This window comes from Mandrillus leucophaeus, unplaced genomic scaffold, assembly GCF_000951045.1.
Source record: "Mandrillus leucophaeus isolate KB7577 unplaced genomic scaffold, Mleu.le_1.0 Scaffold116, whole genome shotgun sequence".
NCBI lineage: Eukaryota > Metazoa > Chordata > Mammalia > Primates > Cercopithecidae > Mandrillus > Mandrillus leucophaeus.
Genome location: NW_012099876.1, coordinates 3,261,546 through 3,287,605, shown reverse-complemented (window position 1 = coordinate 3,287,605; position 26,060 = coordinate 3,261,546). Strand labels below are relative to the sequence as shown.

General features: G+C 40.7%; 1 protein-coding gene across 1 annotated transcript in view; it reads right to left on the bottom strand.

The window, feature by feature from the left end:
- PLCB4 (phospholipase C, beta 4) overlaps nucleotides 1–26,060 on the bottom strand; it is a 293,921-nt gene that overhangs the window by 108,212 nt on the left and 159,649 nt on the right. The window contains exons 7-8 of the mRNA XM_011998921.1: nucleotides 8,474–8,553; nucleotides 5,897–5,950 (exon numbers count right to left, since the gene is read on the bottom strand). Coding sequence (XP_011854311.1) covers nucleotides 5,897–5,950; nucleotides 8,474–8,553 — 134 coding nt within the window. The remainder of the gene's footprint in view (nucleotides 1–5,896; nucleotides 5,951–8,473; nucleotides 8,554–26,060) is intronic.

Here is a 26,060-nt window from a genome sequence, read left to right as displayed (position 1 = left end):
TTATTGGTGTATAAGAATGCTTATGATTTTTGCACATTGATTTTGTATCCTGAGACTTTGCTGAAGTTGCTTACCAGCTTAAGGAGATTTTGGGCTGAGATGATGGGGTTTTCTAAATATACAATCATGTCATCTGCAAACAGGGACAATTTGACTTCCTCTTTTCCTAGTTGATTATTTTTTGAGACAGAGTCTCAGTCTGTCACCCAGGCTGAAGTGCAGTGGCGCTATCTCAGCTCACTGCAATCTCCGCCTCCCAGGTTTGAGCAATTCTCCTGCCTCTGCCTCCTGAGTAGCCAGGACTACAGGTGCACACCACCGCACCCAGCTAATTTTCTTATTTTTAGTAGAGATGGGGTTTCACCATATTGGTCAGGCTGGTCTCAAACTCCTGATCTCAGGTGATCCATCCGCCTCAGCCTCCCAAAGTGCTAGGATTACAGGCATGAGCCACAGCGCCTGGCTTGGTATACAAATTTTTGGACAAAAACAATGATAAATTCTGATGCTACCAAATTACCTTCTTATGCAAAAGGAATGTGACAGATAAGACAGTAGCTCTAGAACAAACCCTCATGTTGACGATATTTGGGCCTGGGGAAAAGGAGATGGCCCCTTACAACTCAACCCATGCCTTCAGTTTTCCTTATCCTGGTTCCCACACTTAACCACATTTGACACTGGTGTGAACAGACATATTTTGTTCTTGTTTTCAAGCTAAGCACCCTTGAGCCCCTCTGAAATGTCAGCTGCCTCAAGGATTAAGGACTTTATTATGAAAATGATGGGTTGGGTGAGGGGGAAGGGGAACAATTATCCAACGTTTCAACAAATCTCGGCAATACCCCAAGACAAAGTATTTTTGGATAGCCTTTTAACTAGAACAGTGAGCACCAAGACTAGTAGAATAGATAACACCTTGATGAATACACTTTCTGGTAATGATAAAAGTAGGAGAGACTCTCCATTATAAATGCGTGGGTGCCACTCAGAATGAAAGCTATTAAGCAGAGGACTTGATGCCCTGGAACACCAAACTTATCTCTGACCCATACCTTAGCCACCAAGGAGCCTTCACTCGCTCCCTGATTGTGTTACCATGATAATTTAATTTTAACTTGACATTCAGAAGTCCAGCTTGACTTGAGGATGGAATTTTACTTCTATCCATGAAGGCTGGCTTTGGAATGCCTCCCCTGTGAGCACAGAAGGATGTTTAACAGCATCTCATGCCCGGCGTTTTTGTACTTTCCGCCATCCATGCTAAGTACAAGGCAAGCTCTAAATGAGAGTGCTGATAGTTCATCTTTGTGAGTGGGAGAAAGCACCACTCCAGTGGCAGAGTAGGACTTCCCAAAATAGACTAAGAAGAAGTAGCTGTAGGTAAATGAATTATGTGTTCATTCACAGCTTTATTGTTTCATGCCAGGTCCAAGAACACTTCAAGAAGTACATTTTTAAGAGTTCTTGAGACAGTTGTATTCAAATATAAGGAGGCCTGTGAATTCTCTTTAACAAATCTACAAATATGGAAGAGAATATGTATGTGACATCAATAAATGGTTAAGATTCCTAGTATAGAGGGTGCTATGTTTACATTTTTCATCTCTAGAGTTCATGTAATTTTTATACATTAAATTGGGATAAGACAAAAATTTTCTCGCCTTTTTAATTTAGGGGAAAGTAGCTGTTCAGGGTGACTTTTATTTCATAAAAAGTTTGTGTTAACCTAGCTAGTAAGACTGGTAGGATCTGGCACCTGCTATCAGGAGAAGAATCTCTGCATAGCAATCGCAGAGGTATCCCAGCTAACTGAAGCCTCTGTTAGATTTGGACATGCCTGGCATAACAAGATGAAAACTGATCAACATGGGCATGAATTCAGTGGGTACGGAGCCTGAGCCTTTCCGGTGAAACAGAACCTGGGTACCAATAGGTTCTATTTCCTACACAGGAATTGAATCTTTGGCTAGGGTTTGGCCAGATGCCGAAAAATAGAAAGTAGAAGAATGTCTCAAGGGGAAGGGAGATGGAGCGGGGAAAGAGGAGAGATAATATCGTGGCTGTGTTTCATGGGAACATAGAGTATTTACAAAGGGAATGTGATTTACTCAAATCTCTAGATAGCCCCATGTCCACATAAGCTTAGTGCCTCATAGCTAACTGGTACTCAATGAGTTTTTGTTGAATCAAAATAAACCACCGCCCATTCCCCAAAAGAAACGCTACAAAAGCAAACACCCCTGAGTTGTGTCCAGTCCTATTAGAGTCCTGGTTAAATTCTATTCCAGGGGACTTTGCAAGTGGCTAAAACAGCAGCGATCCTATAAACTAAGGGAGTCCTACTCTTTGCTAGCTGGCACAGGGTCTGCAATCTACACAATGGTTTTAACGCCACGTTCTGAAATTTACAGAGAACTCTTCAGTGAAGGATGGGGCAACTGCCCCAGCAGAATCCTATCTTCTTCATGCGCTGCTGGGCCTTCAGGATATGGATGGGCTGATTATATAGGAGTGCTTCCAAGACTGCACCTGCGGCTCTCAGCCTTCTCTAACACAGCCATCTTGTTTGGGATCTCTTCCAGCCCCTGCCCACAACTAATGTCTGGCTATTCATTTCCCAATTTTCTAGTCATTGGTGTCCACTCCAGGTTACGAGGGAGGAGGGAAGGTGGCAAAAGAGAAGTGTTATTTCCAAAACTTTGGTCTGAGTGGGAGGATAAACTGAGTGTGAATTTGTGAATTTGAGAGAAAGGCAGACTGCATGGGTTATGTACACAGCAAGACAAGAGAAGAGGGAGATTTTCTTCATGTGTTATTCCTGCAACTTCCTGGATATTAAATTTTGGTTTAATGCTAAACAGCAGGAACCCTTCCCAAGCTATGTAATCACTCTGAAGCCAGATCTCTTTTAATATTATGAACAGTACACTAATAGTTTCCATTTTAAAACCTTCAGAATGATAGTGAAGAAATAACGTTTTTATAGTATTTACTCTTCATATCCATTAAAACATTCACAACAATTTCCACCTAACTCTTGGCAGCTCATTCACCAATAGAGTTATCTGATTTTTTTTTTTTTGGCATGGTATCAATTCTCCATCAACTCTAACAAACTGCCCCCAAATCACAGCTGCCTTGTGTCAAACACCTGTTAATACTGGCAAGTACCACAGAGTCCATGTCAAAGAGAGCTAAAGAAGACACCAAAATATCTAAGCTATTTCTACAAAAATGTGGTAATAATTTTGTATGTGAACATGTTAGATAAAAATCAGTGGAATCAGAAACGACTTCAAAGCTTGTATGACAATGACTTGATTCGTAGGATACATACAAATGAAACCAAGACTGCTGGTTAGAAGTGCTTTGATCACAATCTATGTGTCTCTACTTTGCCCATTTCCTGAACCTTATCTTGGAAGAAAAAGCAGGATAGTAAGGCATGTAAAACCACATCCAGCCTACATTTCTATTCTTCACACTGCTTTGTGCTGATTTTAAATAAAAATGCAATAGCCGTAGGGTACTGGGATACATTAAAATAATTGTTCTGCTATTGCTCAACTGAGCAAAGGATTTTAAATAAGGATAAGCATAAAGTATCTGCCAATAGTCATCAGTCAAGCCTGCTAACAGGGCTTTTTTCAAACTTCTAAAGTAGACAAAAAGTTGACTTCTAGCAAGTTATGAAATAAAAGCAGAGAATCCTACAGATAGATTTGGAAAGACCACAACAAATGCGTGAGGTCTGTGACTCAGTAAGCCCTCAATAAAGGGTTAAATTTAAAAAATATATTGTCCAAGGTCTTCTTCATGACTTCTATGCTTTACATTTTCTCGGTATTTAAGTGGTCACATGGATACTTTAGGTCGTGATTGTTTAATACACAAGACTGAGAAAAACGACGACTTCTGGGACAATTCTGTTAAATATGAAAAGAGTAATGTCAAGGGAGTATGGAGATAGTCTCACAGGGATGCAGAATGGAAGCTGCAGGGCAGAATGAAACAGCTGAGAAGGGAAGGTGGGAAAGGAGAGTCAGAAATGGCCAGGAGCCACCAGCACATGACACTGCTCCGTGCATCCACACAGATGCTGTGCACTCGGTGACCTGGTCATCTCTGAAAGAAAGATCAATTCTAAGACAGGATTCCATCTAGTAGTTCTGGGTTTTGTTTGTTATTATTTGTCGATTTGCTTATTTGTTAAAGTGGTGTCCAGAGAAGTGAACATAAACCTGAGTCTGGAGAATCCTGGAAGACAGAGTTGGTATCTGGGGAACCCATGTTTGATTCTGGTCATGGGCTTAGGTTCATGAATCCAGATATACTCCTGTCTTTATGTGAACAGCAGATGCCCTGGGACCCAGCCCAACTTCTGGAATTTCCATGAATGCTTAAAACAAACACCAACCACAAAGGTACTAGAGAGTGGTAAAGAATTCCCATCACTGCTGTCGAAAGAGTTTCCAACTGCACCCAGAGACCATGTGTAAACCCTAACCTCTGGAAGGACATGAGAAGCAGAAAAGAGGGATGCATGGGGAATTCTCAGAGGGTGAAATCTGTCTACCTAAGTATCAAAGAACACATGTGGAGCACGTATCCTGTCCATGTTTTCTTTATTCTTGATTCCACCCAAGCCTTTTTATTTATTTATTTATTTTTTTATTTTTTGAGATGGAGTCTTACTCTGTCGCTCAGGCTGGAATGCAGTGGCAGGATCTCGGCTCACTGCAAGCTCTGCCTCCTGGGTCCACGCCCTTCTCCTGCCTCAGCCTCTCAAGTACCTGGGAGTATAAGCGCCCACCACCAACCCCGGCTAATTTTTTTTTTTTTTTTTGTATTTTTAGTAGAGACGGGTTTCACTATGTTAGCTAGGATGGTCTTGATCTCCTGACCTCGTGATCCACCCACCTTGGCCTCCTCCCAAATCCTGCTGGGATTACAGGCGTGAGCCACCGCACCCAGCCCCAAGCCTTTTTATTCTTTGTCACTGTTACCTGCGTCAGGGCAAAAGTGGAAAGGACAGCTCCACAGAGTGTGTGGTGTCAGTTACAGTACACGTAGAGAGTAGGCAGCACGAAGCCAGAGGAGGAGCCCTATCTACCCTGAGCACCAGATGAGCAGCAAAGCCCAGAATGAAAATGCTCTGTTCAGAGGCATCACAATTCTCAAGACATGGTCCACACCCTTCCACAGTAGGTGCACAATATAATCTTTAAGTTTAGCTAACAGTTACTCAGGGCAAATAAGCAAAAGAAACATAAATCCTAAAAACCCACTTATTTGCAGATTTTAAAAAACAGTGCTGGCCGGGCGCAGTGGCTCACACCTGTAACGAGGCGGGTGGATCATGAAGTCAGGAGATCAAGACCATCCTGGCTAACATGGTGAAACCCCGCCTCTACTAAAAATACAAAAACAATTAGCCAAGCGTGATGGCAGGCGCCTGTAGTCCCAGCTACTCGGGAGGCTGAGGCAGGAGAATGGCGTGAACCCGGAGGCGGAGCGTGCAGTGAGCAGAGATCCCGCCACTGCACTCCAGCCTGGGCAACAGAGCGAGACTCCATCTCAAAAAAAACAAAACAAAACAAAACAAAAAAACAAAACAAAACAAAAAAAGTGCTACATTTTCTGATGTTTTTTAAGTTGTCAAAGTACCTCTTTTGCCACCTATTTTGACAAAAAAAAAAAAAAAAATGCAGCTTTACTTCCGTAAATGATTTTTACCAACTGAATATAGCATTTGTCAAAGCAATTGAAACTAAGATTCCAGAAATATCTTTAAAGCATTTAACACATAAATACTTGTGAAGGGTTCTCTCTTTGGTTTGGGATCACAAGGGTTGATCCAGGGCATGGACAGCAGATAGGAATGATTACTTACCTCCTAACTGGAATTTTACCATTTGTGTTGGTCATAAATGCCAATTTCATCCAGCTGCAAAACAATAGCAATAACACTGCCTTAATGTTTCTTAGGGTGAACAGCTTCAATTCTGTTAAGAACTTTAAAACAAAGTTCATTCAAATCAAGAACATTGGTTCTGAAAATCAGACAATTATGTACTATGAGATGAATTTAGGGTTGTCAGATTTAGCACATAAATATACAGAGCTCTCAGTTAAACTTGAATTTCAGAAAAACAACATTTTTTTTTTTACTGTAAGTATATTCCAAATATTCCATAGGATATACTTATACTAAAATATAATTTGTTTCTTATCTAAAATTCATATTTAACTAAGTGTCCTCTATTTTATCTGGCAACCCTAGCTAAATGAGATGACTGCATGCTTGCAATGAGCAAAACACATCGTTTGTACTTATTTGCGATTGGTCTGCTCGATTATTGCTCTGTAATAATATATTAAAGTGGTGGGAAATGCAACTGCACGGTGACACCAGCCAACCTTTTCTTGAGGACTCATGAGAACTCATCACTCCCAGCTCCTAGTGCTGCCAAGTACTGATCACATGGGTGCCTCCTTAATTTCCAGTGGTAAGACTAGTTCATCGACTCAAATTGATGGTGAACAATTCCTTGCTTTCCCCAGGCTTTCAGGAGACTCAGAACCTTTATCTGTACTTTGGAGCTAGGATTCTTCTTTGCTAATGACTCCCATTCTCACTGTTTCCAATCAAAATGTGCTAACAATCTGCAGAACATGATGATGTGGTAAAGTTTCTGTCTTAAGTTTCATAGACGCACCACTAACTACTTTAATAAGGGGATGTTTTAGGGATGAAGGGAGTAAGCGAAGAAGATTGGGCAGAAAAAAGAGTTAAGCAAAGTTGTGGTCTCAGATGGAGTTTGATTTAGCTTGAACTCACGTGAGATTGTGAGTGAACTCTCATGTGATTTGTGCCAGATTTGGCAGTAAGAGGGATGGCCTACTGTACCCCATTGCAGCTCATCATTGGCTGTGGACTTCCCGCCAGAGGAGGGAAGAGTATAATCTTCCAGGAATGGGAGCTCCCCTTCAGCAGAGGGCAATGCTCTGAAGAAGCGGACAGGTCTGAGCCCTTGGTGAGCCCATCCCCATGGCAGATGATGGCTGGGTGAACACCAGCTTCATAAAGGGATCTGGGCAGGATGTTGCCAGATCTCATGTCAGCTACAGATATTTGTGTCACTCAGGTATAAGTAAGCCTTCTAAAGGTTTTTGATCTTTCAGGACTATCAGTGCCTGAAGTCATAACATCAGAATATCCACTGGGTTTCTCTTTAAAAACACATGCCAGGGCAACTGCAGAGGAAAAGGAGAAGCAGCTGCACAACAAATAGAAATAGATAAGACGAAATAACTTTCCTCCACTAAGAGGATGAAAGAAAATTGGAGGGGTACCATAACAATTAAGGTAAGTAGTACTGAATAAAGAATACTTTCCAGTTTCATCTGCATGGTAATTTTTATGGGGACAGTGAGGAACAAGTCTAAGAATTTGCCATGGTGAAGTTAGGATTTATAGCCTAGAGACTATACCTGTAAGTACCTGCTACAATGACCAGAAGATAAGACATGACAGTACCTTTAGGACTAACCTCTTGGCCCATTGCCAAGTGAGTATGATGAATCACACTCTTGGTGCTCGGGCATAATTTTGAGAGATGCAGGCTTATCCCTGCAATTTCTCGACATGGTTACTCTTGGCACCTCACAACTGCCTGCCAACGGCCCTGTGAAGGCAGATGGCCCCCACCTTCATGGATCACTGCTTTTCAAACTGGCTGACATTTGACTTTGGCTAGGATTCCTTTGTGGGTGATTTACATGTCGCCTTGAAAGGTTAACTTGGGTAGGATTTAAATCTACCACTGTAGTACTCCTCTGGATTTCAGATACTGTAAGCTGGAGTAATTCCTTCTTTCATGGAAACAATAAATTCGGAAATCACCATTGGATCCTTGATCAAATCTTTAAATGACTGAATCCTACAGAAAAAAATTCAGAGGTATCTTTGAATTCCTGATTGTGTGTTAAACAGGGAGCACGGCACTTGGGGCTGAGGCTTCTTTTTCACTCTAGCATGGGTGTGTTGGCAAGTGCTTCTCTTGGCCACACTCCTCATTTCTCAGTTTTATGCAGCAGAGGATTGAATTATCCCAGCACTCAGCGATGGCCCCAGACATGGGCAGAGCTGTCTGTCAGAAAACTCAGTCTGGGGACACAAAAGCCAGTACCCACAACTGACAGGATACAGAGTGACTCAGGTTCCAGTGTCCTTTGGCCATCAACTATTCTTTTCATATAGGTTTTGGGCTCTGGGTTTATCATGCATACCCTTCTAGGTGGTATGAAGAGTACCGATGTGTGTTGGCCAACTCCAAGGTCAGGAGCATGGAGGGAAAAGCAAGTAGGAATTTGCCTGAGGAGGAAGGAACCACCTAGCCTTCATCTCTTCATCTGACCGTTTGTTTGATAACTGCCAAGAAGAAAGAGTAATGCAAACAACACTCACTGTTTCTTGAGGCACGTCATTGGACTGACATTGTTGGCCCTGAAGTTGTGTATGATTGATCTCAGGCCTTCTACCCATTGCTGAAAGAGAAAAAAAATATTCTTGGTGAGCAAATCTGCTGGAGTTAAATAGAGTGGTTTTTATTGGATAGATTGTATCCATTTTGTGTAATAAAAACACAAACTCTTCTTTTGTCCCTTTCCTGTTGCACAGTCATCTATATTTTGCCTGCTCATATTTTATTCTTTAATAAACTGCTTTCATTCTTTCCACGAAGACAAATGTGCCATCTATTGTGCCATTAAACTCTGGGCTGCCACAAAGGAATGCTGCCCACTGATTGACTTGTGAAGCTTTCCATTTGCGGCTTGTTTAAATATAAGCCCTTTTTCAGTTGCTGACAATCTTAGTTATTTCCAACCAGCATTATACAATACATAATGACATATTTAACTATTTTTATTTTAGAGGATAAATGCATAGGGTTTCATCAATTTTATTGTGTGATCCTTTCAATCTAAGAGTTTGTTACATATCTTACCTGTGTTTTCCAGCAAAGCCTTAAAAAGTAAAATGTTCTTTGATTGCCAGGGTGATCAGAGCAAACAGCGATGTGTTCACATAATTTCTGTATAAGGCCTTGGACCTCACTTGTAGTTCATACCATCACTCCATGGATTTACAAGGACAAGTGAAGGGAGATTGTGCATGGCAGTAGAGGAATTTGGGTCTCTAAAAGGGCATTTACTAGAAAAGCTTAGCCCATGAATTAAGGCCAAATCTGCCCTTGGGTCCAAAAACTGATGCCAATGAATGCCATAAAAGAATCACACCCTTGGCAAAACACTTCGTAGCAAATTGATATTGTGGGTTAAATAGAACTGTGGCCCACACATAAGCTGATTCCTTACCTTCTTAGGTTTACAGCCTGACTGCTTAGATTTATGGCTTAGTGCTGAGGAAGGGAAAATATCTTGGAATAGACAGTAATATAGATGTAAACTCTATCTGCACTGTCTAGTATGGTATCCACTAGCCACATATGGCTATTTAAATTTAATAAAGTTCAGTGTCTCATTTGTACTAATCACATTTTACATGCTTAAACACCAATATGGGGTTGATGGCTCAGACAGTGCAGATAAAGAATATTTCCACCATCACAGATGGGACTGTTGGACAGCACTGCCTAGTAGAACCAGGTTTAAAAAAGTCAAGCAATTTAATCTCTGTAAGGGCAAAGGTGATGACTACATTCCAACAGAGTATGGTTTTGTTTTGCTTTGTTTTTTGCTGTTTAACATTTCTTTTAATTGTGTTAAAAATGGATATAACATAAAATTTATCCCTTCACCGTTTTTAAATGAAAAATTCAGTGGCAGTAAGTACATTCACGTTGTTATGCAACCAACATAAACAGTCATCTCCAGAACTCTTTTCCTCTTGCAAAACTGAAACTCCATATCCATTAAATAACTCCCCATCCCCCCTCCTCTCAGCCCTTGATTAATATTAATACCATTCTCCTTTCTGTCTCTATGATTCTGACTATGCTAGGTGCGTCATATAAGTGGAACCATACAGAATTTGTCGTTTCGTGACTGGCTTTCTTCACTTAGCATAATGTCCTCAAGGTTCATCCATGCTCTACCATGTATCGGAATTTCTTGCCTTTTAAAGGCTGAATACGCTCATCTATTCATCTCTGATGGACTCCTTGTCCATTGTGAATCGTATGTCTACTATGAACATTGGTATCTAAATAACTCAACTTACTGCTTTCCATTCTTATTTATGGATAAATAACCAGATGTGGAACTTCTGGATCACAAAGTAATTCTATTTTTTAATTTTTAAAGGAAACACCATACTCTTTTTCATCGTGGCCATACCATTTTCCCCCTCCACCAACAAAGGACTGCAAATGCAACAAGGGAACTCTTTTGCTCAAGGGTTCTAATTTGTCTACATCCTCAACAACACTTGTTATTTTTCTGGGATTTTTTGTTTGTTTGTTTTCTTAAGTAGTAGCCAAACTAATGGATGTGAATCTAATAGTTTTTACTGATCCTGGTCATACCTAACAGTTTTCTGAGGGAAGGCTCAGGGGTTATAAGAGGTAAATTTTCTTTCGTGACTAGCAAAAGCAGAGCTGTAAATAGCATCGAAAGCCTCAGCAAGCATAATGGTGGAGTCAGGATTCTGAAGGAAGAGGAAGAAATGAAATAGTAGAATTAAAGAAATGCCTCAATTATTTTTCATCGGCAGACCTCACTTCCTCTGTCAGGCTAAATATGGACTATAACTCCCTGGAGACTATCAAATATCCTGTTATTGACCTAACAAACCACAGGCCCACACAGAGTTTCCCAAGAATAGACAGAAAAAGCACAAATAATTGGGTTGGCATTAACTAGGATGCATTTTCTCAACCTGCAGGCTTATTATATGTTCCAAAACAAAAAACAAAGTCCATAGTTTGCTAAGACAAAAAAAAAGAAAAAAAAAACTGGACAATTTCTGAGACTGTTCACTGGGCTTTTTCTGATCATTCTAATTTAGTTGTTTCTCGAGATAAATTACAGTGGTGGTGCACTTTGAAGAGGCTTAAACAACTTTCATCCATCTTTCGAACAGACAACACTGGCAAGGAATCTTGTTTATTGTGATGGAAAGGTTAGTGAGAGTGACCTTTAAGGCCATCACTCCAGTGACAGGGCCCATGCTTTAGTTAGTAGGAAATGCCACCAGCATCCTCAGAAGCCCTAAAGGGCACTGGGAGGGAAGGTTGCTGCCTCTTTCTTCTTGCAATGATGAAAAGTGAGGTCAATGGCCTTGCCTAAGGTCACAGAGCAGCTGGTGCAGGGCAGACAGGCAACAAGAGCTCTGTGGTACATTCTTCGTGTTGGAGATTTTTATTTTCACTCAATGGCTTGCCCACACTTCTCTCCTCATGACATGGTAAAGGCACCTTCTACTACTGTTCAGGTAAAGTACACGTAACATAACAAGGGCAAAGGACTGTAGGAAAAATATTAATGCTTCTTTGTCTTGTTGTTGTTGTTTAACATAAAATAGATGAAATGCCAGCAGGTGTCAGCAGAGCCCTGGAGTTTTGTTGGAAAGTAGTTTACCAGGAGTAAACTAGATGACTATCAACTTGTTTGACCATTTCCAGACTAACAGAAGCAATAAACCATGAATTGGATAATTTTTTGAATTGCTGAAAATAAGCTCCTGTGGTAATCATCTACATAGTGACCAAGAGGCACACTTTCCAGTTTTTGGAACACAAGTCATTGGCTGGATGGCAACATGACTTGTGCCACAGTCATGAGACTGTGATGACTCCTGAGATGACTCCTGCCACACTGGGCACTTTCCTTCTGGTCCGGCCACCCCAAGCCAAAGCCTGAGTCTGGGTTCTAGGGAACCAGACCAGAGGAGGTCATCTCTGATGTTCAGATCAGCATAGTTTCCCTGCTTCCCTAGTAGCTTGTTAATTGTTACTGTTCTCTCATTTTTTTAACCTTTTCTAACCATTCTTAAGTTAACTTAAAGCGTATTTCAGCCCTTCTAAGAAGAAGGGGGAAAGAAAGACTCTTCAAGGGACTTGAGGGCTTGTGCTGAATTGTTTGGAGGGCAAGGAGAGAAAGAGAAGCTGACTCTAATTCTTTCCTGGAACTTTTGACCTCTCCCCTGGGACCCCTTAAATTTATTTTCACCACCCAGACTCTGTCCAACTTCCAGGCAAATGTTTAGACCTTGCCCTTACCCATCTATCACCTTTACTCCAGGAACATTATGACTGACATAGACAAAAATAATCCCTTTCCCATGAAAATACAAACGTAGAGAGACACAGATACAACAAACCCAAACAAAAAATACTATGAACTTACACTGAGCATATATTTTACTTTTTTCTTTTAAAAATATTGCTTATGTTATGAAAACAATATTTAAATTGTTTCCCTCATGTTTCCCCCATGTTATGAAAACAATATTTAAATATGCTTCATAGGAAAATGTAAAGCAAAGAAATATACACTAAGAAGCAAACATCGCCCCAAATCTCATGACGTATATTAAGAATTGGCCACCAATAACATTGTGCCATCAGCATTTCCTTTTTTTGTTGTTTTTCTAAGATGGAGTTTTGCTCTATCACCCAGGCTGGAGTGCAGTGGTGCTATCTCGGCTCACTGCAACCTCTGCCTCCCAGGTTCAAGTGATTCTCCTGCCTCGGCCTCCTGAGTAGATGGGATTGCAGGTGCCCACCACCATGCTCGGCTAATTTTTATTTTTATTTTTGTACTTTTAGTAGAGACGGGGTTTCACCATGTTGGCCAGGGTGGTCTCGAACTCCTGACCTCAGGTGATCTGTCCACCTCGGCCTCCTAAAGTGCCGGAATTACAGGCGTGAGCAACTGTGCCCCAGTCTGCTATTGGTATTTCTAACCTTTCACTAGGCACAGGCTGGTCTGTCATCCTAAAATAACTAGTCCTATTATTCATCAGGCAGCACTATTTCCAATCTTAGAGTTCCAATCTTATCTCTAGTTTTTGATCCTGAAGAATTATTTTTAGTCTTTAGTCAAAGAAGCATATTGTCAATGGAAAAATGAACAGAGACCCTGTGGCACTCTCCAAGTTTGTGACATGATTTTCTCCAAAGGGACTCAGTAGCATCCTCCTTCATCTTTTGATGTTTGGCTCTCTGTTTTCACAGAAGAGACTACTGGTGAAGTCATCTTAACTAAGTTGTTCAAAAGTTAACTAGAGGCTTGTTATTAAAATGTAGTGCAGGGACCAGCAGCATCAGGATCACCCCTGAGAACTTGTTAAAATGTAAATTATCAGGCCCCAGGTTGAATCCATCTTTAGGATGGGAAATAGGAATCTGTGTTTTAATCAGCCTTCCATGTGATTCTTTTGCACACAGACACACACATTTAAGAAGCACTGTTCTAAACCCTTACTACTCAAAGGGCCCCTAGACCAACAGCATCAACATCATCTGGGAGCTTGTTAGGAATGCAGAGTTCCAGGTCTCATCCCAGAACCATGGAAGCAGAACCTGCATTTTAGCAGGATGCCCAGGTGACTGGTGCGCACACTAGAATTTGAGAAGCATAGGTCTAAAAGAGCAGCCCCCCTCAACTTGGAGTTCTCCTTCGACTGCCCACATAAGATGTGAGTTTGGTTTTTGTCTTTGTTTGACACACAACAAAATACCATATATGAGTAGCTTATAAAAAACAGAAATTTATTTCTCACAGTTCTGGGGACTGGGGAATCCAAGATCAAGGTGCCAACACATTCGGTGGCAGCTTTCTAGTTCATAGGTGGTGCCTTCTAGCTGTGTCCTCATGCAGTGGAAAGGGCAAGGGTGCTATCTGGTGCCTTTTTAAAATAAGGACACTAATCCCATTCCTGAGGGCTCCATGCTTATGACCTAATCACCTCCCAAAGGCCCCATCCCCTAATGCCATCACCTTAGAGGGTAGGATTTCAGCTTATGAATTTTGGTAGGACACAAACATTCAGGACACAACAGTTTCCTAAGGGAGCTGCTGTTTCCGAGAGTGACTACACACGGGATATCCTATCTCATAGTGATGGCCCTGGGAAGAGCCCCATGGTTCCAGACTCATTCTTGGTTTTTGTCATGTCCCACCCTACCTGGGCTGAACAAATGTGTTCACTAGAATGGAAACTCTGACCTGCACATTTTTAGGGGATTGAGGTTCACATTTCTTGTATGTGGAAGCAAGAGGATGCAAGATGCTACAGGCAGCAGCTTTCATCTTCTCTATGTCTGAGCTGGAAGAAGAATCAATGACAGGGCCATCTGAAATATTTAAAACATGGGAACTTCTTGGTATTGGCAACTTATAAATCTAGATCGATGAATTTTTTTGTTGTTTTCTTGTTTTACTTTTATTTTTGTTTTGAGACAGGGTTTTGTTCTGTTGCCCAGGCTGGAGTGCAGTGGCCACAATCACAGCTCACTGCTGTCTTGACCTCCCTGGGACCAGATGATCCTCCCACCTCAGCTTCCCAGAAGCTGAGACCACAAGTGTGAGCCACTACACCCGGCCAATTTTTGTATTTTTTGTAGACATGGGGGTCTCGCCATGTTGCCCAGGCTGGTCTCAAACTCCTGGGCTCAAGTTATGTACCTGCTTGGGCCTCCTAAAGTGCTGGGATTACAGGCATGAGCCACTTCACCCAGCCTATTTTTTGTTTAAGTGAATGGAGATAAGAAAAAGTCGGCATTTTTCAAGTAGCTACTTTCAAGGTGCCTAATTGCTCTATCAATTAGTTTTAATCTGCTCAAATAATACGTCAGGAATGTATATGATTTGAAATATAGATTTTGACTCCTTGGCACTGTGAGTTCTGTTAAGACCTAAAGGGCATTCAAGAGAAATAAGACCCATTTCCATGCACTTGGAGCAAACTATGAAGCTTTTCAAGTACAGATTTCCACAGGATCTAATCTTGTCTAAGATAGACTTCCTTATAAGGTGCTTAGATGTAAAACTGCAACATTTCACAAATCTCCAGATGAATGCTATTCAGTGCAGGAACTACACCTTCATCTTAAGCTAGAAATTTAGTCTCATGAAAGCATTTGAGCTTTAGCTTGCCACAAAATATAGCCAGTGCCTCAGATTCTAAAATAAATAGGGACTGTAGATAAATCACCACCAACATGTTTCCTCTTATGAGTCTATAAAAGCACGGCAAATGAAATCATTTCATTTTAATTAGGAGAAGGTTTAGTTGGCATTAAATTGGCAGTATTTAACTTTGAGGGCAGGATAAAGGGAAGAGATTTCCAGCTGGTACATTGTTAAAAGAACTATGCGAATAGCACTTAGAGACTAGACTGTTAGTTCCCAGCACCTGTGGTACATTAGAATCACCTGGGGGAACTTATAAGCCATTTCAGAAGCCTGGGTCTCACCCTAGAGATTCTAACTAATAATTAGAATGTGCTTGGGCTATCAATTTCCTTTTTTAAACACTACAGATAATTCTAACGTGAACCTATAGTTGAGGACCACTGAACTAGATGATGTGAACTAAATTTGGTTTGGGCAGGTGTTTCTCAAACTTTAATGTGCATTTGGATCATGGGGACATTTGTGAACCACAGCATTGGATTCAGTAAGCCTGGCGTCTGCATTGAGATTCTGCATTTTTAACAAGCTTCCAAGAGATTCCAGGCAGGCATTTGGGCTTGCCAGATTCCTGTACCCTGGGCTCACAAGGATACCAGGGCTTGTACCTTATTTCTAGACAAATTGTGTATTTTGAATACCGTGAAGAGCTCCACCAAAGAAAAGGTAGTTCCAGTCTGCATTATGCCAGAGGTTCTCAAGTGTGGTTCCCTTGATCAGCGGGTTGACCATCGTGTAGGAGCTTACCATAAGTGCCCATTCTCAGGCCCTATCCCAAATCTACGGAATCAGCAACTTGGGGGCAGGTCCCAGCAATCTGCATTTTAACAAGCCTCCAGGTGTCTATCATGCAGCAACCACTCCAGTAGGCGAGTATCAGAGCACCTGGTGCTAATGAGAGAGAAAATTAACTGAAGGGGATGTGTAGGTGGCCACGGAAGGGTAGGCTTGTTTTATTTTGAATTAATTTTATTGAGGTATAATTTATATATAATGATTGACTTTTAAGCTTTGACTTAAATTTTTCAAATGCTAACTAACCACCTTTAGGGTGATTACTTAAAATTTTAAATTCTCATTCCCTGGTTTTCCATGAAAATTCACACACACCCCACTGCATGTGTCGAAGTATTCGAAAGAAATTTACAGGTAACATAAAAGCAATGTAGGCACCCGTAGTGAGGTTGGGTAAGAGGGTATTTCAAGCCACAGGAAATTCAGGAGCTGGTGATTTCCAGCAGGGAGCTGGCCCAGAGGAAGACTGTTGGAAGTTACAGCTCCTCCTGCTTGAAAAAGTTCTGGTCTGGAAGATCTGGGCTTCTTGGGATAACTCTTACTAGATGATTCAGTACAGAAACCAGACAGAGGTCTACTTCTTAGAATTGGGGTACATGATCAGAACATGGGCCACTACAGAAACCAGACAGAGGTCTACTTCTTAGAACTGGGGTACATCAGAACATGACTTGGGCCACCAACTGCCCAGTCTAGACCTAAAGACCAAGGCCAGAGCCAGTAGAGCAGCAGGAGGAGCCAAAAGCTAAGGGCCAGCATTCCCAAAGCCTGGGTCCCCATTCCCACAGCATTTGGTCCAGGTCTGAGGCCTGGGAATTATAAAATCCCAGCAGCAGAGTTGGAGAGTGAGAAGCTGATGGTACAGGCGGGACTTGACAACTGAAACGAACATTTTATCTTTCTAAAGTATTCATCTAGGTCACTAAATCCAGGATAAAAACCCAGGATAGAAAGCTACATCAGTGAGCCTGTGATAATGACTGACAGCAACCTACTCCTGAAACTGGTGGCTAAAAAGCAACAGGAGTTTTGCGCCCCCCCCCGTCAAAATTAGAAAGACAACCCAATATTAATTTCAAAAGCCCTTGGGAAGTCAGTAATAATCCTCATAAAGTTTTCAAATTCTAAAAGAGAAGAATTGAAAGGGGGAAAAAGAGAGCAACTGGGGTCTCTTTTTCTTGACAGTCTGAAGCTGCAGAGTAAAGTTGATGAAAGTGAAAGAAGAAATGTATTAAGTGCCATATGATTTTTAAATCACCCTCAGAGCATGCTGAATGAGTATTAGAGCAAGAAATAAGCTGCCATCTATGAATATGGGTGGCTGTGTTTGAAAGATAGAACTGAATGGGTGAGGATAATATTTATACATTCCTAGACAATATTAAATCATATGATTCTTTCACCCTCAGAGCATGGTGAATGAGTATCTGTGCAAGAAATAAGCTGCCATCTATGAGTATGGGCGGCTGTGTTTGAAAGATATAATTGAATGGGTGAGGATAATATTTACACATTCCTAGACAAAATTAATTTAGTCAGTCCCAGAGAGTCAAAACAGTCTATCAGCCTGGCTGGTTATCTTAACAACACTGGCCAGTTAGGTCAAAAAAGGCCTCTAAATAGCCACAAGAAAGAAGACAACACCTGCGCTGTTCTTGGTCATCACTCAGAAGCTGCAGTCCCAAACTTTCATACCAATGGCTTTCTTTGTTAGCATTCCTTAGACACAATTTTTGCATTGCCTAAGCCTGATTCTATATATTAATAGATACCCTGTAGCAATGTCCTATTGGATCTATAAAATCTCGTCACAAATAATTGCATCTATTTCCAAATATCTACTACAATAAATATACTGTTATGGACACAAAAGATCAGGAGAGAAAAGTATATACATAGAGTATACTTACATTAATGCCTATGTTCACTTGTGCTTCTGATTTTAGATGTACAACACATGATGTTCTTTAGTGTCTGAAAGTCTGCAGACCAACTACATTCCTACACCCCCAGAAATCTTTCAAAAAGAAAATAAGACATTTGGTTTATTTTATGTAACATTATTTGGCATCCAAATGGAGAGCTCTAAAAGAATGGAGGGATTTTAAAATGTTGCAAAAACCAAAAGCATTATCTTATGCCAGTCAGCAACCATCAGTTTTTTGACAGCATACTTTTGGTCTCAACTCAGTCAAATTTGTAAAATTCTGTTGGTATGGGATGAGTAAACAGCTGGTGAATTAAAAGGTGTTCATAAAGTTGTTTCTTTAGTTAATGGCCTGTATTTATAACCCCCACGGTCACATTCTTCCTGACATGTACCTGTTGACAATGTTGGCAAATTAAGTCATGCCAAAGTAAATAATATTTCAACTTGATGACAATCCTACCTGCTTAGCCTGAGATCAATATAATCAATCAAGAAGCCTTTGTCTAACTCTCAACTAGGCAGCATCAACCAATTTAGTTCAGGCAAATCAAATCTATAGGTAATTCTATAAACTAAATAGGACTTTCAATATAAGAGCTACTAAAAGGAATCTAAATTGGTGGGCTTGAGTTTCATGACCTGGTTCTCTCTCTTTTAAGGTAGTCTCACCACACACAGCAGAAAAAAGCGAGGAGCGAAGACAAGTGGAAGTGGAAAAATAGGGAAAATAAATAGAATATTTATGGTAAATATGAATAAATGAATGCTTAGATTACATCATTGTTTTGATACTTCTAGAAAAATACTGCGCTGAATAATGCCTCTACAACATAATTTACTGACTTTTCTTAAGTACCACACTGGTTCTGAAAGATTTTAACGGTGTCACATCAAAAAAAAAAAAAAGTTTAGGAAACAGCTGAATAGCTTTCCTCCTTGCTGAGATCCACGTAAGAATAATACTTCTTCTGAAAGTGCTACCAAAAAGAAACCTGTCTAAAGGCTTTCTCATGCTTAGCTGACCAAACAACCCCCTTTATATGTGGACTTTTTTAAGGAATCCTTTTTTCAGGCCACTAATTCGGGAAGTACTACTGTATGACTATAGCTCCCACAGATAATGATCTTAAAACATTGGCCTAAAACATTTGATCACACAGTGTTACAGGTGAAAGGGGCTGTTCGTCCCTGCCTGCGCCGTTTTTATATGGATAAGCAAAATAAGCCAACTGGTTGCACATGGTGGCTCACGCCTGTAATCCCAACACTTTGGGAGGCCGAGGTGGGTGGATTACTTGAGGCCAGGAGTTTGAGACCAGCCTGGTCAACATGGTGAAACCCGGTCTCTACTAAAAATACAAAAATTAGCCAGGCATGGTGGCATGCACCTATAATCCCAGGTACTTGGGAGGCCAAGGCACAAGAATAACTTGAACCCGGGAGGTAGAGGTTGCAGTGAGCTGAGAACACACCACTGTATTCCAGCCTTGGGGGACATAGTGAGACTCTGCCTAAGGGAAAAAAAAGAAAAAGAAAAAGAAGCCAACTGTGAATTGCAGCACAGGGTGGTGGTAGAATTCAGGATCTAGAGCACTAGAGACAGCCACTGCCTGGGTCCAAAACACCACTTACTGGACGTATGGCCTTGGAAAAGTCAAGTTACTCAACCTCTCTGGGCGTCTTTATTTGTAAAATGAGGATAGTCATAATACCTGTCCCACAGACTTCTTGTGAGAGTTAAATGAGATAATACATATCAAGCACTTTGAACAGTGTCTGACACAGAATATAAACTATTTTCCAGCTGCTGCTGCTACTATTATTAGTATTATTAAAGGCCAAGAAATCTTTTCCATTAAGAGCCAGATAATAAATATTTTAGGCTTTAGGGGCACACGTTGTTCTCTGTTGTTTAGTTTTCCTGTTTTTTTTTTTTTTTTTTTTTATTTTATTTTATAAAAGTCGCTTCAAAAATGTAAAAGCCATTCTTAGTGCATTGGACATACAGAATCAGGCTAAGGGTTGTGTTCAGCCCACGGCCTGCACCTGCCAACCCCAGATTATGATCATTAAATTACTGGCTCCAGATCATAGAGCTTGGAGGCAACAAAGTCTCATGTAATACAAGGGATTCTACCCACCTCTTCATACCATCCATTTTTAAATTTTGCCACACAGATGAGGAAACATACAAATACATGTAGGCCCATGTTAGCATACATTGTGTTCCCAATGGCAATTTTTTGCTAGCACTGGAAACTGGGGCTATGTGGAAAATGGAAAAGCAATTTAAAGTCAGTGACATTTTTCTCTCCCAGGGGCCAAAAGGTGAAATACAAACTTCACATTATGCTTCTAGTGCAATTAGAGTAATTCATTTTGCATTCCCTTGGTGGAGTCATTTGATAACACTTGCAACTAGGACAAAATGAGCTCCTCGGGGCTGGGCCTAGAGTCTCTTCTTATGAAACCTGTCAAGTTCATGAAATGCAGTGGTGAGAAAGGCTCCAGCACTGAAAACTATGTGCCCCATGAAGAGCACAGCATTTCAAACACAACTGTGAAGGAAGCTGGATGATTTCTAAAACAGCAAGAGCTGAGCGCCCATGAAAATCCACCTCATGGATCATGGGGATTTGCAGTTACATTGAAGCCTAAGAAAAAGCTTTAATTTAAACAGGAAAATGCATATAATAAAATGCAGTATATTAAACAGCATGAGTCCAACTACATATAAAAAGGAAATTATGTGGGTAATAAAAAGACACATTAGAGTGGTTATCAGCGCCGTGGGGAGAGGGGATGGGGAGGAACTGCTTATTGGGCATGGGGTTTCCTTTGGGGGTGATGAAAATGTTTTGAAAGTAGGTAGAAGTGGTGCTTGCTCATCATTGTGAATGTACTAAATGGCACTGAATTGTTCACTTTAAAATGGTTAATTTTATGTTATGCAAATTTCACTTGAATTAAGAAAAGACACAGAAGGGGAAATGCCCTCTAGGGGATGTTTAGTTTCTTTTTCTTTTACTATCCTGTACTTTGTACATAGAACGTAGTGCAACTACTCCTCTATCATGAACAATATTCCTTTAGCATTCAGGAAACACCAGTCAACAGTATAAAAAAATACTGTCCATGCAAATGTTTAAATGACCTTGTCAACATGGTCAGTGCAGTTGCAGAGAACCTGGGAGCTAAGCGGAGGCTTGAGGCTTCTTTCATCTTTGATACTCTCATCCCAGGAAACCACTTCACTGATGCAGGTGACAAAATTCCCTGAAAACAACTGCAAATATCCTCTAGCTTCAACTGCATGTTCCTGAAGAATCATTTTGACAGGAAGCTTTTAAGTAAGTCCCGCACTAAGAAAAATGACAGCTAAAAATCCACATTTAATTCCTTATGAAAGTAGGGAGTTTCAAAAAACAAATAAACACACATAGATCTTTTCAGGATGTCAGAGGCCTAGAGATGTGCCACAGAGACAGAACAGAGCTCGCCCCATGGACAAGCCCCTAACGATCCTGAGTAGTATATGATCTCTGTCCTATTGTATCACGTATAGCAGGACATGCAACTAACAGGTTCTTCAGAGAAAAAAATTTAAACAAATTCATTGTTCCTTTTTCTCCCTGACCCAAAGTAACCAGGCCCTCAATTTCTGATTAGCTGTATCATCATACTCCTAGTTAATCAGAATTAGAATCTGGTCTCTATTTTAGCTTCTCTAACTTTACCCAGGAACAAAACCTCTGGATTCCACATTAAATGTTTCTCAGATCTTTCCTTGTTGTGTAACTGATTGAAGCCAAGAACAACTGATTTTCTTGCATTCTATCTCAGGATCTCTCAACCTTTAATGTCCACAGGAAATACCTGGAATGATTTCTTTCACCTCTCCAACCACAAAGCCTCCTATCCTAGTAGCTGACTCCTGGTGTCATGATGATGTAGTCCAGGTTAAGCTTATCTAGGGATTTCCATGTGTATACAAGTGTCCTGTCAAAGCAACTAACCTGGACTTCCTTTGCTCCTGGTATACTTTATTTTGCAAAGAGCGTCCTTCCTTAAGTCTTTTTTTTTTTTTTTTTTTGAGATGGAGTCTCACTCTGTTGCTAGGCTGGAGTGCAGTGGCATGATCTTGGCTCACTATGACCGCCACCTCCCGGGTTCAAGTGATTCTCCTGCCTCAGCTTCCTGAGTAGCTGGAACTACAGGCATGGGCCACCAGGCCTGGCTAATATTTGTATTTTTAGTAGAAACAGGGTTTCAGCATGTTAGCCAGGATGGTCTCGATCTCTTGACCTCGTGATCCACCCGCCTCGGCCTCCCAAAGTGCTGGGATTACAGGTGTGAGCCACCACGGCTGGCCAGTCCTTCCTTAAGTCTTATAAGAGAAAGTGACTTCAAAGGACACATGGTGCAATTCCCTTCTTTTACAAATGAGGATTAAAAAGATTAATATAACTGAAATGATTTGTCCAAGTTCAGGTTTCATCAAAAAAATAATTATTGGATGAATAGCTGAATGAAGAAATAAAAGAACAAAGATATCTTTCATTTAAAATGCCAATAAGGGGAACACATTAAGTCAATATTAGCATTCACTTTAGTGCAAGTGTGTTAACGCCACATGGTGCCCGATGTCTATAGCTAGGGTTCTAAATGATCACAGACACCTTTGTCATTTTGCACAATGTTTAAAAAATGAGTTGTCAACATTTTAATATCAAGAGATTTCATGTAAAAAAAACCACCTTAGTATTAAATGAACAAGAAAACAATCTAGAAACCTCAGGCCCATGTTTTGGTAGTTGAAAAACCAGCTGGAAATAAGTGAAAGTGCCTCCCTCAACAGCATATGTACACTCTGACTTGCTAAAGTCCCCACCCTCCCATATTTGTCTTTGCCTGACACTTTCTCAGCTATTCACATCATCTCCCTGGCTCCCGCAGGTATCTGAGTTCACATAATCGGGTCTAAAGGAACTATCACTTTTGGTGATGCACAAATAAATAATTCAGAGTTCAGAGAGGGCCATCATGGATGAGACACTGAGGTAGCAGCTGCTAGGATAGATGGTCTTGTAAGAACAAATGAGAACTGAGAGGCAAGGAAAAAGGAGCCACAGAGGAAAAAGGTGGTCATAGGAGGCCCCAGGAGATGGATCTCACCAGCTCCACAGATTCTCTGATGACCACGGCCCACGTAAGGCAGAGACGGATGGTCTGTAAATTCAGCCCAGCAATAGAAATAACAATAAAATCCATTATCTTTATTTGGCAAAAAGAAAACTCTTAGGTGGGATGGGGCATTTAAACTTAAGAATATGCACTCAATTATTTGCTCTGATTCACAGCTCTGCACTCCGGACAGCTTCTTAATGCTCCCCTCTCACTGATTTGTTTCCAATGAACTCAGAAGAGCTTCAAGAAAAACAACTAACAATAAAATGTCAACTTTCAGTCTTGGAAACATGAAGAAAAAAAAAATTAACACAGAGACCTACACACTCATCCCACACTTGAGCCTCAAAAACTGTTGAGGCAATGTGGTGAAGAAGCTTTTATTAATTAGTATACTGGGGTTTGGTTGATCAACAGGCAGTTCAGATTTACAATTTAGCTGCTTTAGTATTCAGCAGGCATCGGCTCACTTGAGCCTGGGCAGCGGACCACTAAATTAATGTAATTTCTTCAAGGCCCTCTGCAAGTAAAGCAGGATATAAATGCTAGTGATTGAGCTTTTCTGCATAACAGTGGTTCTCTAACTTGAGTGTGCATCAGAAATCACCTGGAAGGCTGGTGAAATCCCAGGTTTCTGATTCAGTAGGGCAGGGCATGGTCTGAGAATCTGCATCTCTAATAAGTTCTCAGGTATTGAGAGCCACTGGCCTACACAGTACAATTAAAACTAAATTTTAAGAAATGCAATAGCACTTCTAAGAAGCCCCCAGATGAGGCTGAAGTCTCTGATCCCTTGGGGTAATGCTGTGGTTGAGTATCAGTAGAAGAACTGGTTGCAGGGCTTGGAGGCTTTGCAGGATGTTAGCAAAGCCAGCAGGACTCAATTTAAATAGAGATTCAATTTTTTTTTTTTTTTTTTTCCCCCAATGACACAAAGAATAAATTCCTTCTCCTGGAACCATTGCAGTAAGTCTTCCACTCAACACAATTCGAGTTTAGCAAAGCAATTTTGACATTCAGCCCAATTTGTTAAAATAATATTTTATTACTGGTAACAAATGACCTGACTTTATCTTTTTGTATACAAAAGAATACATAATATTTTTGTAATTTAATTTCTATAGTGGTTATTCACATGCTTATGTGATGACTTGATTACAAGGCATAATTTATGAAGTTTGCCAAATATTTACAAACCTGCATAAAGTATAATGAGCAGTGTGGTCTAAACTCAATCCCAATCTTTGCATTTTGAACCTCGTAATAGCTTATTTTTTGTAATCAAAGCAAAATTCAACTTGGTATAAAATAATAGACTTATTTATGGAGATGTTGAATGAGGCCTGCATTTCCATCTTACATCTAGTGACTCTGTGATTTCAGTTTGCTGTGCAGTGCCAGCTGTAACTTATTAATGAAAGACATCTGAACTGCCTTCAACTTGCTAGACACCGAAATCCTTCCAAGCTAGTTGTATTCTGAGCGAGGGAAAAAAACAAAAGAAAACGTGAGAGAAACTAACATTGCTTTTCTAATGACATTAATTTATTAGAATGCTCAGTATTCAATTATTTGTATAGCTTCTTGTAAAACAGTGAGCAAAAAGATGAGAATGATTCCAGAATTTAAAAAAAAAAAAAAAGAGCTTTACAGTTTAGAAAAAAATGGGAAAATAGCTTCATTTGGCTGCATTTATTCTTTTTTTGAGACGGAGTTTCACTCTTGTCGCACAGGCTGGAGTGGAGTGGCGCAATCTCGGCTCACTGTAACCTCTGCCTCCTGGGTTCAAGCAATTCTCCTGACTCGGCCTCCAGCATAGCTGGGATTACAGGCACCCGCCACTACACCCGGCTAATTTTTTTTTTTTTTTTAATTTTTAGTAGGTTGCATTTATTCTTAAATGTTTTAAGCTTTATGACATATAAGACTCACCTATTACTGAAAAGCATACTAGGTTTGAGGTAAATATGACAGCAATTTGTTAGTAATTCTTTTTAACAGACTGTTGTTCAGGAGAGGAAATGAAAGCTAAATTTTCTAACTGTAATGACAGGAAGGATTTAGGTAAGCAGGAGATATAATGATCCAAACTGGAAAGAGGCCAGGACACCAGGGTCAAAACCTCCAGTCTTGTCATGGATTCTTAGCAGCAGCCCTATTACATCCTGAAATGTGACTCTAAAAATAACACACGGGATCCCAGATTTTTGTGTTCCCTTTAGACTATCATTGAATCACATTTTCTCAGTCTTGTTGTCAAAGGATCATCTTCCTAGCTGTTCTAACAACTAAACTGTACAAAATTGAGGTGTACAACATTAAGGATTATACATCTTTATCACCTGGGTTGGAATTCATTTAGTCAACATAAATACCTCAATAGAACAGGTGCAAAATTGAGGTGTACAACATTATGGGATTTACTGATTTGAGCCATCTACCCGGGACTGTATTTGCTCAGGGCACAGGGCGAAGTGGGTGCAGCATATAGAGCATGAGAAGACCTAGTTTTAGGTTGAACTCTGGCCCAGCTTGCTGTGTGGTCTCAGTTCCTTTACCTCTCTGGCTTCATTTTTCTCATCTGAAAAATGAGGTGAGAAGCCCTCTGTCCTGCAGACAGAGGAAGAAAATAAATGAATAAATGGATATTATGGTAAGTAAGTAGTGTTAAGAAGAAACATAAAGCAGGAAAAGGAGTGAGGAAGTGCTGAAGGCTGGTGAAATGGGACGCTCCTGCTAAGGCAATTTTCCAGCAGACACATGAGGGCTGTAGGGGAGAAAGGTCTGTGTGAAACTGGGAAAGAGGGTGATCCAGACGGAAGGAACAGGAAATGCCCAATCCAAGAGGCTAGAAGAAAATGCATAGGAGGAAAGAGAGAGATTAAGGTAGAAAGGGGAAGGGAGGTGGGGATGATATCTAGCGGGGCCTTGGAGGGTTCTGAGCAGTGGAGTGATGTGATCTGAATTACATTTCAAAACATCC